General features: G+C 31.1%; 1 protein-coding gene across 1 annotated transcript; it reads right to left on the bottom strand.

The window, feature by feature from the left end:
* Positions 1-4,037: 4,037 nt before the first annotated feature.
* Positions 4,038-5,962, bottom strand: LOC114179572 (cannabidiolic acid synthase-like 1). Its single transcript, XM_028065962.1, has one exon. The coding sequence runs from the start codon at positions 5,942-5,944 to the stop codon at positions 4,325-4,327; it is 1,620 nt and encodes a 539-aa protein (XP_027921763.1). The 5' UTR covers positions 5,945-5,962; the 3' UTR covers positions 4,038-4,324.
* Positions 5,963-15,358: the final 9,396 nt, after the last annotated feature.

Here is a 15,358-nt window from a genome sequence, read left to right as displayed (position 1 = left end):
GACTTTCATCATGACCCATCTTCCTGTTTTAAAATCAAAATGACAAACATTAATAACATTAATTATAACAAATGGCGATATAATAAATAATTAATAACAATAAAAATTCACAATAAATTATACATATGTATATATATTCATTTGTCATGATCTTTTCGAGTTGCAAGTACATCATCCACAATATCATCACAGTCTTTGTTAATCATTGTTTGTGTAAATGATTAACCATCTACATATATAAGGATAAAAATAAATATTAGTACATATCCTTATATTACAAAGTTTGATCAATTTACACAATTTCTTACAAAGATATCTTCCTAAATGATGTTTACTCATGCTCGGTAACATGATACGAAGATGGAGTCAAGATAGATATCTCCTTATGATCTACTACACCGAGATATGTGCTAAAAGTTTCTGCATTAGGCCCAATGGCCCACCACTATCCACATCAATGTTCATTAGTGTCCTCTTACAACTAATTAACCTTTTGGTAAGAGTCTTTAATTTAGTTTCTCCTTTGCCAGATCTCTTGGGAGGATTTTCATCATCAGCCATCTTATTTTAAAATGAAAATGAAAATCATTAATAACATTAACTATAACAAAAGGCGATATATATATATATATATATATATATACAAAATTTGTTACTAATTTTTATTGTTATTAATTATATATATATATATATATATATATATATATATATATATATATATATATATATATATATATATTCCTTCATCATGATCTTTTTGAGTTGCAAGTGCATCATCCATGATATCATTACAATATTTGTTAATCATTATTTGTGTAAATGATTCAATCTCGCAAATTTCATTATTTGCTTGGTCATTTTCATTGTTGACCTCCTTTCTACCGTGAAACACAACATGCCAATTTTTAGACGCAATATCAACTACATAGAAGACTTGTGAAGCTTCATATGCCATAATAAATGGTTCATCTTGATATTCTACCCTTCAAAATTCAATTAATGTCATCTGCAATTCATCAACTTTCAAACTAGTTTTCTTGTCAACTCATTTGCATTTGAAAACAGGTACAAAAAACTTGGTATAACTAAATTTCCAAATCTCTTCTATGATACTATAATATGACATGGATCCCACAATAGGATTTTGATATTTTGAAGTTGAGGATTGCAATTACTTTCCCTCTAGAGTGACTTCGCCATTCTACATGGTGCTTTTATCATCTTGAGACTTTCTATAAAACAAAGTTTCATTGATTTCATAGTTAGAAAAACATAAAACATAAAACTTTAATCCATTTGTAAGCCATGTTAATGTTTCATATATGTAAACGAATCCTTAATAATTTTTTATTCAAACCAAGTCATGAAAGTTTTGTTATGCTCCATCAACACCCATCTATTTGATTGTCTTAGGTCTTTATCTTTGACAAAGTCCTTGTGTCTAGTTAAATATGGAATGACTTCCTTTGTGTTATTTAATATATACAAATATGCTTATTGAACCTCTTTTCTAGATTTACTTTCCACATGTACACCTCTTGAGAACTTTTGCATTGTTCTATGAAAGTGCCAATAATTCCTAGGCAATTCTATAGAATTTTCTTTTCATATATACTCCCAACAAAACTCAATAGCTTCTTTTGTACAGTATCTAATCATATACATTCAATCATTAACGCCATCCTTTGTCTTCCCTTTTATATTTAGAAGTGTTCCAATTAAACTAAAAAAACAGCATGTACTTTTCTTTATACACAAACTTGGAGGCAAGTTTTAAATCATTAACAAAACTTACCATAATTATGATTGGTACAATTTCCAAAAGGATTCATTCCACCTGTAGCTAGTCCAACCCTCAAATTCCTTGATTCATTTTTGAATGTAGGAATTTCTTTATCAATGTTATTCCATTGCACAAAATTTGTAGGGTGACGAAGTAGTCCATCACATTTCCGTTTATTACCATGTCATCTAAGGTTTTCAGCATTAGTTGGATTCACAAACATGCATTTAAAGCTTGGAAGGAGGATCATGTTTTGCTCTCTCATTAGTGTTCTTCATATTACCTTCTTTTACCTTATAACATGACAAATATATGTATACACACGCACACAATATATATATATATATATATATATATATATATATATATATATATATATATATATATATATATATATATATATATATATATATATATATATATATATACACTAAAATGTCCTTGGTTTTAAACATTAATGAGTTTATATCCAAAACTGATGTTTTTGTGGTTTCCACCCGCGATGATCGTATTTTATATGTGAGCATATTATAGTACATGTGATGAAGCACGACACCTGGCAGAGTGGTTAATATCCGACATGTAATCTTTTTGTCTTATATTTTTATTTTTCAATATCGCAAGATATTATAGTAATACATTTTCTGCATTTTGTGACCATTAGAGCACAACCTAGCTTAGGGTTTTCGTTTTCCCTGCATTGAATCACATTTTTGGAGTTGCATTCTCCCCTTATTTTGGTTTGTTCCTTTTTCCCTTTCACTTTTATGTTGCATTTTCGTTTTTGTGTCTGCTGTAAGCCCATTCCCATGGCTAGCTAAACTTTGTAATTGATTTTCAAAGGAGAATGCAATCAAACATTGATCTCATGTTCATGTTGTACATTGTTTTGTTTGCTCATCATCATTTAATTGATGCTTAATGACTAAAAATGAAGTTTGGGTATGCTTAATAACTATAGGGTGTTACTACATTTAATACCGTTTCTGGTTCATGCTTAATGTTTATGGGTTGTTGTGTTTAAAGGTATCACATGATGCTTAATCGGTGAGGTTGATTAATTGGTATATGCTTGCTTAATTGCATATGAAAACTCAATTTAATCTCTGGTTAGTTGGTTAATTTGGAGTGGAATAAAAGTGAAACAAAGAATGAAATTTGTTATCGATGATAGATGGAGATGCATTCAATCCAGGAAGTCAATTCGTTTTCACCATTATTTTATAAAATCTAGAGTTGCATTTTTTGTGAATCTGCCATCCCCCATCTCTCCTCCCCCTGTTGTTCTAATTGGAACCTTTAAATGATAACATTAGTCATTTGGAGACGACATTGAGATAACTTCTTGAGTATATTTTAAATTATTTATTTGTTTGGAAAAAACCTCTATCACATACTTAATAATTTAATTTTAACTAAACATTCATAATACATATTTAAACTATCACACGTATTCTTACTTATTTATTAAAGTAAGTTAAAAATAATTAGTGTCAACTCCAAATTGATTAAACCTATTTTATTTGACAATAATTTTACACTAACACAAATATTTTAATTTACTAAAAAAATTAATGTCAAAGATAAAATTAGCAAAAACCGACGTTAATCTTGTAGTGAGCATTTACTTAACCAACATACATATTTTACATAATATAAATTGAAAAATAATTTGACCTTTAATAATTTAGAATCAAATAACCTCGTGTATCTCCGCACACTTTAATAATATCACATTTTGGCCCACGAAATTATTACTTAGGATTTAATTTGATATTCTTTTATAATAACATGTTTTTTTTATCATCAATAATAAATATATTAATAGGGGTAATAGGGCTGCCCAACCTAAATACAAAAAAAAAAAACAAAATAGGAAGAAAAAAAGAAAGAAAAAAATAACAAGTACAAATTTAAACCATACATCTTTCTCTCTCATAATTGTTGCTCACCAAATTATAAGAAAACAATATAATAAAAAAAGAGACTAAAATATGAACTTGATCTACCACTTTTAATGTCATGAACTTGATAACCACTTTTAATGTCATTAAATAGGAAGAAAAAAAAGAAAAGAAAAAAACAACAAGTACAAATTTAAACCATACATCTTTCTCTCTCATAATTGTTGCTCACCAAATTACAAGAAAACAGTATAATAAAAAAGGAGTTTAAAACATAAACTTGATCTACCACTCTTAATGCCATGAACTTGATCAACCACTTTTAATGCCATTATGAATCCTGCCAATTATAAGCACAACACCTCACACTAGTATATATTCCAATACCAGAAAAAAAAAAAACAACTCATGTCAATATAACTATTCTTCCTATCCTAGTAGGTTCTCACCATGTAAAAACCAAACAAGATTTAAGCAACACAACACCATATACAGATAGAATTTCATTCTGAACCTATTGTAATCAGAGAACATTACCTTATCTAAGTTTAAGTTTTGAATATTTCGATTACTCCGAAAACATAAATATAGGACATTTATTTTATTTCAATTATATACAAGATAGTTTCGAGTTAATTTAATTTCCTTCGTCCGCCGAAAGCGTAGGAATGCTTTGTTCGTTTCTGAAAAAGTTGTCAGGATCAACCCTGGTCTTCACTATAGCCAATCTCCTGAAATTGTTACCAAAATACTTCACACCCCAAATGCTGGCTTGGTCGTAGCTTGTGTAGCCATTGTTATTCACCCCAATGTCAAGGTCTCTGTAATTCACATATGCAGCTCTGGGAGAGTTTGAAACATAAGGTTCCATATATTTATACAATCTTCTTATCCAATTCATGTGCCTTTCTGCAGCTTCGTCCCCTTCCTCTTGCCAAACGACCACATAGTGAATATGAAATATGTATCCAGATCTGTGTGCGAATGGAATTTCAGATTCGGAAATATTGTCCATTTTGGCCCCATAAGGAGCGAATTGAAGCTGAGAATATTGAACCTTATCGTCGTTAAGCCAGCACCATAACCCTCGTAATCCATCAACAGGAATGGGTTTCCTCACATAATCAGATTTTGCTTTGTAATTCCCTGAAAGATGTCGAGTTCTGTTCAGCAAAACTTCAGGGGCTTCATGGCCTGTAGATCCAATCAACACTCCATTCATGAAGACAGCTGAGCCAATCCAATTCGTCTCAGTACAGTCTTTTCTTTCCAAACCTAAGTCTGGGAAGTTCGTTTGCATCAATGGAATAAGTTCTTCTACACCTCCTTGAAACATGGCCACAAAATTCGCTTGCAGTGCTAGCTTTCCATGTTGACTTGAATTTGCCCTTGCCAAGTCCATCCTAAGAAATATGCGCTCGTCCAATTTATTAGCTACAAGTTGCCACTTTTCAATGATCTCGGTTGCATTTTCTTCCAATATCCTTTCAACATTGAACACTGTCACGGTTGATGGAATTGGAACTAGTTTTATCTTCCAAGCCACGATGACTCCAAAGCTTGCTCCACCACCTCCTCTAATGGCCCAAAACAGATCCTCACCCATGGCTTTTCTGTCAAGAAGATTACCATTCACGTCAATGATGTGAGCATCTATGATATTATCTGCGGCAAGACCGTACTTACGCATCAAGAATCCATAACCACCTCCACTGAAGTGGCCACCAGTGCCTACAGTGGCACACACACCCGCTGGGAACCCTAGTGTTTTGGTTTTCTGGCTAATCGTGTAGTAAAGTTCACCAAGATTTTCTCCAGCTTGAACCCATGTAGTTCGGTTTTCTACGTCAACTTTGATTTGTCGAAGGTTTATGAGGTCAAGGACGACAAATGGAACCTCAGCAATGTAGGAGAGACCCTCGTAATCATGGCCTCCACTTCGGGTTCGAATCTGCAGGCCATGACGTTGGGAGCACATTATGGTTGCTTGAATGTGAGAAACGTCGAGTGGTGTGACAATGACTTGGGGTTTTGAGCTTATGTTTAAGAGCCTGAGATTGTGAATGGGAGCATCTAGGACAGAGGAGTATGAAGAGTTGGTCTGTGTGTAGACAGCATTGGAGATTGAGTTGGAGATATGGTGATTGTTGTAAAGACATTGAACAAACTTTTCAGGAGTATCAAGTGAAGGAGGTTCAAATGAAAATAAAAGAGTAATGGCAGTAGCGAAAGTAAAATACGAGCTTAAATGCTTCATTTTTGTGGATGGTTTGTTCTTGATATATGAGAAGTGCAATTTGAGAAAGAGGAATGCGGAGTCCCTAATTTATAGCAGCACGGAGTTTTCAACTTTTCTTATATTTTATTATTTATGACTCTGCCAACCTTTCCTTTGATACCAATTATTAGATAGCAATTATGAGGATCAATTATTAGGATAAATATTATCATTAGATTAAAAATTATAATTATTAATTGTGATGTTTAGACTGTTATATTTTTAAATAAAAAAAAATTATATTCTAATTAATAGTTATAAATTTTAGTCTAGAGATAAGCACTCCATCTCGACGTATAAAAATGGAAATGATTAAAATATCTTTATTTTTCTAATGATACATCATTTGCTGGAGAGGTACTGAAATGGTTGCTTTTTTTTTGTCGGCCTTTTTCAGTTTTAGGAATAATGGATATATAAGAATGTTAAAATATATTATATCTTATTTTATTATTTCATATTTATTAAGAAAAACTCAGCTAAAGAAATATTTTTGAATAGCTGTCAGTATGTAGGGATCGAGCTTTTTATACAAAAAAAGAAGTTGATTGCAGGTAGAAGGAATTAAATAAGAGGTGTTCAAAGCTTTGTTTTTCTATTATATTCAGAAATTAATCGTAATATATTTTTTTTTATAAGATCCTAGTCTTTTATCACTTAAACAATAGATGTTACATCAATGAAATCTTTTCTAATAATATGAATTTTATAAATTAAAAGTTATCATCAAATCATAATCATGCGAAAACAATTTAAGATAATTTCATCAATAATATTATTATTGAATTAGTTAAAATTAAATCATTTCTTAGTGCACCAGTTAATTTTATATTTCTATCAAATTCGAAATACTAGAATCACTTCATAAGAATTTTTTAAATTTATGAACGAAATATAGCAAAAACAATCATATGAGATACTTTTGCGATTTAGAATAAGTACGTCGAATAAAAATTACCACCATTGGATCACCTTTTCGTTTCTAGAACAATAATAAACGATAGTAACATAAATGTGTTGCAAGCTTTAAAATATCTTTTTTGTGCGGATGAAGTAAGATAAAGCTAATATATTTTAATTACTAATCTCAAAAACTATTTTATGTGCAAGATATATATTATTTATATGGAGAGAATAAATCAAATTATATAATTATCAACGATGATAGTTTTTATAGAATTTTTTTTAATCCAACTATTTTATTATAATTTCACCGCAATTTGGCAGAAAAATTATTAAAATGGATAGACTAAAAGTTTTTTGAAAATGGATAAGTCTTCTTTGTTTAGCATGACTTCATATGACAAAAGTTATATTCGATATAAGAAAATCTTTAATTAGAAATCAATCTTAAACACAAAAAATAGTTAATTACTATAATGAACAATTTAAATATCAAGTTATAAAATTAAAAGTTATTGGTTATCAAAATAATTACTATTATAAATAAAAAATTATAACTGGTCATTAAATTGGTTATTAATTAATTAGAGATGAATTTAGAAGTCATTTTGATAATTAGGTAGCTAACTTTTCAGTGATAAATTTCTTTTGATAATCAAAACTATTATAATTAATTTTAAAGACCAATTTAGTAATTAATTATAATTTTTTATTCATAACAACGATTATTTTATTAATTAATAATTTATAGTTTTATAAATTAATATCTAAATTAGTTTTTATAGTTACCGAGTATTATTAGTCACTTGTTATTGTTTAGAAATTTTTTTATAATAATAACTTTGAATTTTAACTTTATACAACACAGAAGTCATGATGAAAAAACGACATTAAGATCGAAATTGTGAAGTAAAGAAGTTGGTTTACTGAAAAACGACTTTGATTTCATTAATTAGATAAAGTAGTGACGGAGAAAATAACATGCACTCGTTTTTAGAAAATAAGAGGTATTTTCTCTACTCGATTTCTTAGTTTTTTATTTATTTATTTAAAAGTATGTGATTTTCTTCTATATTCATTAAAATGTTGTCCTATTATTACCGAAAAACAATTCTTATCCAATTGATTTATGATTAATCGAAATGCCTTGGTTCTTATCATATGTTTGTTAAATTTGGTGAAAATCAGAAAAGGTAGTATCACATGCAGACATCAGGTTTTGATTGATATTAGTTACATGTGTAACTTTTGTTTGCGTACGTGTTAACATCAAGTGAAAATTCAGAAATGTAAATGACTAAAATTTGGACTTTTCGGGAATGAAAAAACTCTTCTCCAAAGCCTGGTAGAGGAGACGCTGAGTTCTCTTCCTTTTCTTTTTATAATAAAGAAAGTAATAGTAATTTCCTTATCTTACAATTTCATTTGATTAACCGTAATTAATGACTTCTATATTATATATAAGTTGAAACTAAAGTCACGACGGACACACCTTTTTTTCATATAAAGTCATAATAAAATACGATTTATCTAGTCTTGCAAATTTTAGTAAATATGTCCATTATGAAAATTTTATACAAAATTACTCTCTAACAAAAAATGAATAATGACAAGTTGGTAAGATTTCATAAATAACAAATAAACAAACGGAACAAAAATTGAGATTAAATTTTTTTCTTTATAAATAATATGTAAAATAATAAAATATATAAAATAAAAAAAAATCAACAAACATCAAAACTTTTGACATGAGAAAACCTTAATATAGAGGAAAAACATACAGGATAAGAGGTTCTCTTGGAGATTCCAAGGATGAACAAAGTAACAAGATGGATAATAAACTTCAATAGATACTTTAAATAAATAGAAGGAACTCCAAAATATGAGATGAGAAATAAAATATTTTTTCCAAGGTAGTTCTTCTGCACATATTTGCACAAGATAAACTTATTGTTCTTTTCTTCTTCTTCACTCTCTCTAATGGATTCTTTCTTTTTTCACCAGAAGCACTCACAACTTTTGTCTCTGTGTCTCTCACTCTATCATCTCTCTTAACAAAATTTATGACGGTTGCATATATAAAATTTCATAATGGACTGAAAGCTCATAAAAAATATTTCCTTTTTATTTTTCTTAATTAAATTAGTGTGGACTCAATAAATTGGTGACCTACCTTACATGACATTGTTCCGATACACTAATAATCTTACATGGTTTACATGGTTAAGAAGTTGAGGATAAAAATAATTTAAATATATTTTCTTCTTTCAACATTCCGATGCATTTTTTAAAATTAAACTATGACAAAATTTCAAATTCCAAATTGAAAAGTGCCTTACATTCGTAATTAATTTTAACCATGTCACTTCATGGACTTGAAATTAGAACAAATATTTTAACATACAAAAGTATTTTACACTTAGTTAATGCCATCTTTTATTATTAATTATTTACTTTTTATATACAAAAGTTTATTTTATAATTATTTTATTTCTAAAATATATAATCAAATAAATGTAACGTGTATCAAAATATTATTTCTATCGTAAAAGAATCACGAAAAGTAGGTATGCATGCTCTGAGTTATAATGTCTTAGAACTCATCGACCATAAGAAAAGTAGGTATGCGCATGCTGTTGGTTATGTGTACGCGCTGTCAAAATTATAAATAGGAAACCCTACTGTCATTCAAACCAAGAAGCAATCAAAGGGTACTATTACTCAATAAACTTTTACACAGATTTAATATTTGTTATTTTATTTTTTAATTTCTTTCTAGTTTTAATAATACAAAAATTAACCTTTATTTAATGCCCAAAATATTCTTAAGAAAATAAATTATTAAAAAATACATTTTGTATAAAAAAGACATTTTCCATCATTTAATCACATTACGACTTCTCACTTTTCGGACATCATAAAGACAATGTAAATGATCACGAAGTTTACAAAATCTTTATGTCGGGCATTACTGTAAGTTCACACTACAATTTTTCTCTTACACATAACTTATACCTTCAGAAATTATAATTTTACTATTGTATTTATATTTATTTTTATTATGTTAATTAAATATTTTACTATAAAAATTTAAGGATGTCAAAAAGGGTTGGGTTTGATGGGTCGGCCAGCCAGTCCGACCTTAAAAACATGGGTCGGGACAAGAAAATCAACTCATGAACTCGAACCAACCTAGTCTGCCCAACCCGCTAACCTAGCGAGCCAACCCGTGAGCCAAGACGAGCTAACCCACAACTCACCTTATTTAGTTAAAAATCACGTGCAACACAGATGCAATGGTTGCTTTGTGTTGTTCAGTGCATTGTCATTCTTCACAAAAAGAAACAAAATGTCTTAGACTTAGTAGACACATTCTTTCTCTCTCCTGAAAATAGAAAGAAGAACCATGTGGTCCCTCACTGCCTTACCAACCACGGTCTGTGAATCACAAAACATAACTTAGCCACTTGTTTTCAATCCTCCATATGTGTGTTGCGTTAGCCGTCATGGGTGGTGTTCTTCCTCCTCTGTCATATACGATACATCGCTGGCCATAATGCAGCGTGAGAACGTAGCGAACATAGTTATGCAGAGCCACCACCACCACACTACTACGTGAGGGACGATTTCGACCACCGGACCAATGCAGGAAGGTTCGTTAGTGAATTTTCATTTTGGTTACCTATTTTTCGATTTGTAAGGCTAATGGATGAAATTCCCTAACCCTAAATTTCATTTCCCTTAATTAGAGGTAAGGTCTATCTCTAATCAATTTTGCTGCTATTTCCCATTCTTCTTTGGAGTCGTTTTGTGATTGCTGGTGTTGCTTCAATTTTCCTTCAAATTGAATTTCGTAGTTGCTGACCGTTTTTGGATTGGAGGTAAGGTAACCATATGAAGTCATTCCTTTTAATTGAGAGATGAACAATTGTTGGATTGCTTGTTGTGATTAACTAGTATATTGCTGTAATATATTGAGATGTATGTTGTTTGAGATGTTTCTTGCTGTCATTTAATGCGTATGTTTCTAGCCTGCCGTATATTTATGTTGTGTTGCTTTTCTAGAGCTCACACTATTGATGTTTTATGTTGAAAATGTTGATATTTTTGCACACAATTTTATGCTGAAAGTGTTGTTATTTTACTACACATTAGTGTTGGTGTTTCAGTTGTTTTGGTGTTTGGATGAGCTAACAATGGATGTTGATATTATTGAACATATGGATGCTCTTTAATGGTGGAAGAGTAATAGTCAATGTTTCTCAGATTTGTCAATCATGGCTAGGGACTTGCCGAACATCCCAATCACTACAGTTGCATCAAAATATGCTTTTAATATTGATTCAAGGATATTGAATAAGTACATAAGTCGTTTATTGTCAAAACATGTTGAAGCTGTAATTTATACTTGTAGCTGGAAGAATGGGTTTCGTGACACTAGTGCAGACAGGGGATTTCATCGCAGTTACTTTTGTCATTGTACCCCGGTTTCATAACCGAGGCATATAAGGCTGAGGCCAAAAAGGATCAGCTTTTGGCCTCGATTATAAACCGAAGCAAAAACACACTTTTCTGCTTCGGTTCTCTGGTGAACCAAAGCCATAAAGCTTCTTTTCTGCCTGGGTTCTCTAGTGAACAGAAGCCATATAATCACCAATTTTAAAATTACTTTTAAAATTTGAAGACCTTTTGGCATCAATTGTGGTCTAAATCGAGGCCTTGTGTCCTTGTTTATGCCTTAATTGTGGTATGAATCGAAGTCGTATATCTTGTTATTTTTTTAAATAAATTTTATATTTTATGGTTATTCTCACATTTTTTAACCTGCATATTTTTTCAGCAAACCAACACAGACCATAACAGAACATTTTATAAAACATAACATCCATAATCCAAATACATTTAAAAGTGTTTTGTAACATCTTCCATAATTCAAATACATATCCTAATAAATATTATTGTACATTTGAATTATAAATTTGGCACATGTTATCCTACCAAACTTTATGGACTTCACGGGAATTGGTGCAATACTCTTGAATGTCTGCAAAATAAGACATTAATTTAAGTTAGTATATAGAAAGGCAATAATGCAAAGTATTTATTTTAATTCAAATATATATTATTGTTTCCCAATTAGTTGTAATACGAGCACGCATAATGGTTGTCATCCATTGCATTATATAATAATCACATTCATAAGAGTCAGTTTGTTTAGTTCACTACATTATATCAACAACATTACAATTAATTAAGGAAGAAAATCAAATCAAACAACAATAAATATATGGATAAAAATACCAAATCTAGAGGGACCACCATGCAGGACATTTTGCCTTAGTTATTGATCTCCCTAAGAATATGTTATGTCCAACAATTGAACTATGATAAAGGAAATATGTTAGGATACTTTTACATAACAAATAATACTCATAAGATTGACATTGAGGTTCTTACCAATCTATCACTTGTCTAAAATGGTTGAGGGGAGGGCAGTGCAAAGAGAAAAACCACATAGAAAAGTTCTCCCTTAGGAAAACCATATGTAACTGTCAATGATGCCTGAGAAGAAAATAAATTCATTGTTATGCGTTAAAATGACAAATTATGTTCACAAGTAAACAAAAATGACTTACCAGCAACATAAAGGACAAAATAAATTTATTTTCCGCGTTGAAAGCATTTGGTCACATTTGCTTGGGTGTCATCAAACTTGTTGCCTTCATGAGTGAGTTGGGGGTCCACAAACCCATATAGATCATCCAGCCCCATAGTTTTAGTGACAACAAATAGATACCTAAACATAAAAATGACTTAAAGGCTTACATCATCCATAACTGAATAATGGTAATATTCAATTACTCTTATCTTTGTGCAAGCTGCTCCAAAACATCTTGAGAATGCAAGTAAAGTGGTATCTCTAGGTCTCTTCCAAAAATCTTAGAATCCCAAGGAACTTTCATCAGTTTATCATTTATTATTTCAGCAAGTTGGAGTAATGCAACAAGAGGATCATCCAAAAAGAGAGGAATCTTCTTTGGTAGAGGATTTTCTTATCGATGCAATTTGAGTTAAAATGGAATATAATTTAAAGTTGAATATAATATACATGTAAACTTAAAAATTTATTATATGGTGGGTTTAAGAGTATGTATCAGGGGGTCAAAATGAACCAAATCTCTAGGCCAGGCGAGGAAACATTGGAATGCTTATGCCATAGTATATACCTCATTTGTTGGCATAGGAACTAAAGCAAACGACACGAGAACCTCATCTACTATGACCTTAACCTCATCCTCTGATATCCAGGCCATGAAAAATTATGGCTGCCTCAAATACTTTTCCACGAGCCACATGTGTCTTCCATGTACCATCCCAAATATATAGCTGACATGGATGAGTGTCGTCCATGTCATCCCTTGGTATGGGTGGAGTTGAACAACTTTCATTTCCGTTTCTACCTGTTAGAGTCAATGATTTATTAATGTTATTCAATTATTTGATTAAATACCATTTATTCAATTCATAGCTTATAGAAAAAAGATTAATTTTACCCGTGGGAGGCAAAAATGGTTCCAGTTCTGGTGGAGGATCCAATGGCAGACAGATGCCATAATTCTCAAATTGGCGCATAAATTCTTCTTTCCCCTTCTTAGTGATTTTTTCTGTCATTCTTTCTTTATAATCAACAATATTTCTACATGAAGATTGAAGAGAGGAGGAACCAAAAAATTGGCGTATGTTGACTCCTAATCCAACACCACCCACACGTCCAGGGTCTCGTCCAATTGTAGCAGCAAAGTATGTCATGACGACCTTCTAGAGTGAATTCTCCTTGTAAGCTCTGGTCAACCAACGAATCCTGCAATGTAATAAAAAAAGTTATAAAAAATCATACAATATAAAAGACAAAGGAGCTATTTAAAGAAAAGTTGTATCTTACAATTTTCTCGGAAATTTCTCGTGTATAGATTCAGAAGTGTAGTTACCTGATGTGTGTAGATGGACTAACTTCCACTTTTCATGACAAGATAGTGGTCAAGGAGGCTCAATATCTTCACCCTCAGAAGGTGGGGACCTAGATTTTTTCTTTTCTGACATTATCTTCTCTTCAAGTTTTCTATACCCACCACGAGACACTATGTGCGGGTTTTTATTTTGAGCACTTATAATTTGAGCCTTTTTTTTTCTCTTTTCGTGTAACATATAAAACCTACTTAATGAATTAGTTCAAATTGTACACAATTATCAATTAAGCAATTGATGATTTGAAATAAACATACATGTCATCCCTCAAATGTCTGAAGCTCAAGAAAATGATGCAATGTGTCTTCATCAATCCATGTGTATTTCAGTAATGAATTTTCATTCTTTTTAGATCCAAATACATACCTAGATGTCAACTTGGTCTTAAAACCACAAAATTTCTCAGTCACCGATGACAAAAAATTGTGTTTAAGCGTCGCCACATTTGGAATATCAAACGTTAGCTGCAATATAGAAAATGCCATCAATAATGTTTAACATATTATCAATAAAATCAAACTATAAGGTTAATAACATTAATATTAGTTTCCAATAAATCCTGCCATATCATGTTCCGATCAACTTCAGTGACATGATCAAAAGATGGAGTAAGGATTGATATTCTCTCTCGTGTCAACATCCTTAAATAGCTTTTGAAGACGTCCGCATAATGACCTGTAGGGACTCTAGTGTCGACGTCAATATTGACAGGTGTTTTCTGACTTTTAGCTCTTCTAATTAAGAGTTGTCTCAACCTAGTGGCTCCCCACTTTTACCATCACAACTCCCCACATGTGTCATAAGTAACTTAGGGGACTTTTTTTCATGGCCACCATCCAAAGAAGGTGTTATTACTGCAATCGAAAATGATATTTAAGACTACTAACACGAAACCTTCTCTTAGTCACAAATTTCCGCTTTTCGTACCTTCTTGTTCTGCTCCATGGCAAAGGCAACCCACTCGATGAACATTGCTTTGGTGGTGATGGTGGTCGTTCTCTCTCCGGAACCGTGAAGTTATTTTGTCAAGCTTGCGTTCTTCTCAATGGAAGAAACCCATGGGCAGAAAACGAAAAAGGAGCGTGTTGTGATGATGGAAGATTCGAGTGCACGTTTGGATTTGGAAAAACAATTTTCCCTCTTTAAATTTTGACCCACACGTGCGTAGGTTCTGTTTTCCATTTTTATTAAATTTTGAATTAAAAATTACATACCACGTGGGTCCTGTGTTTAAAATGAGTCTACTTTTGGTGTCTAAATATCATTTTCGATAAGTTAATTAGATGCTTTTTTCGGTGATTCAAGAGAAAGAATTTTAACTTTTTTATTAAGTTATATAATTTTAAACATATTTGAAAACATAAATTTAAAAATCCAAAATTTATTTTAAGGTTAAATATGATTTTGGTCCCTCTTCAAAATTTTATCCAAATTTAGTCCTCAACTTTAGAAATACGTGGATAT

This window comes from Vigna unguiculata, chromosome 3 (genome assembly GCF_004118075.2).
Source record: "Vigna unguiculata cultivar IT97K-499-35 chromosome 3, ASM411807v1, whole genome shotgun sequence".
Lineage (NCBI taxonomy): Eukaryota > Viridiplantae > Streptophyta > Magnoliopsida > Fabales > Fabaceae > Vigna > Vigna unguiculata.
Note: the sequence above shows the minus strand (reverse complement) of the source record. Positions and strands in the feature narration are given on the sequence as shown.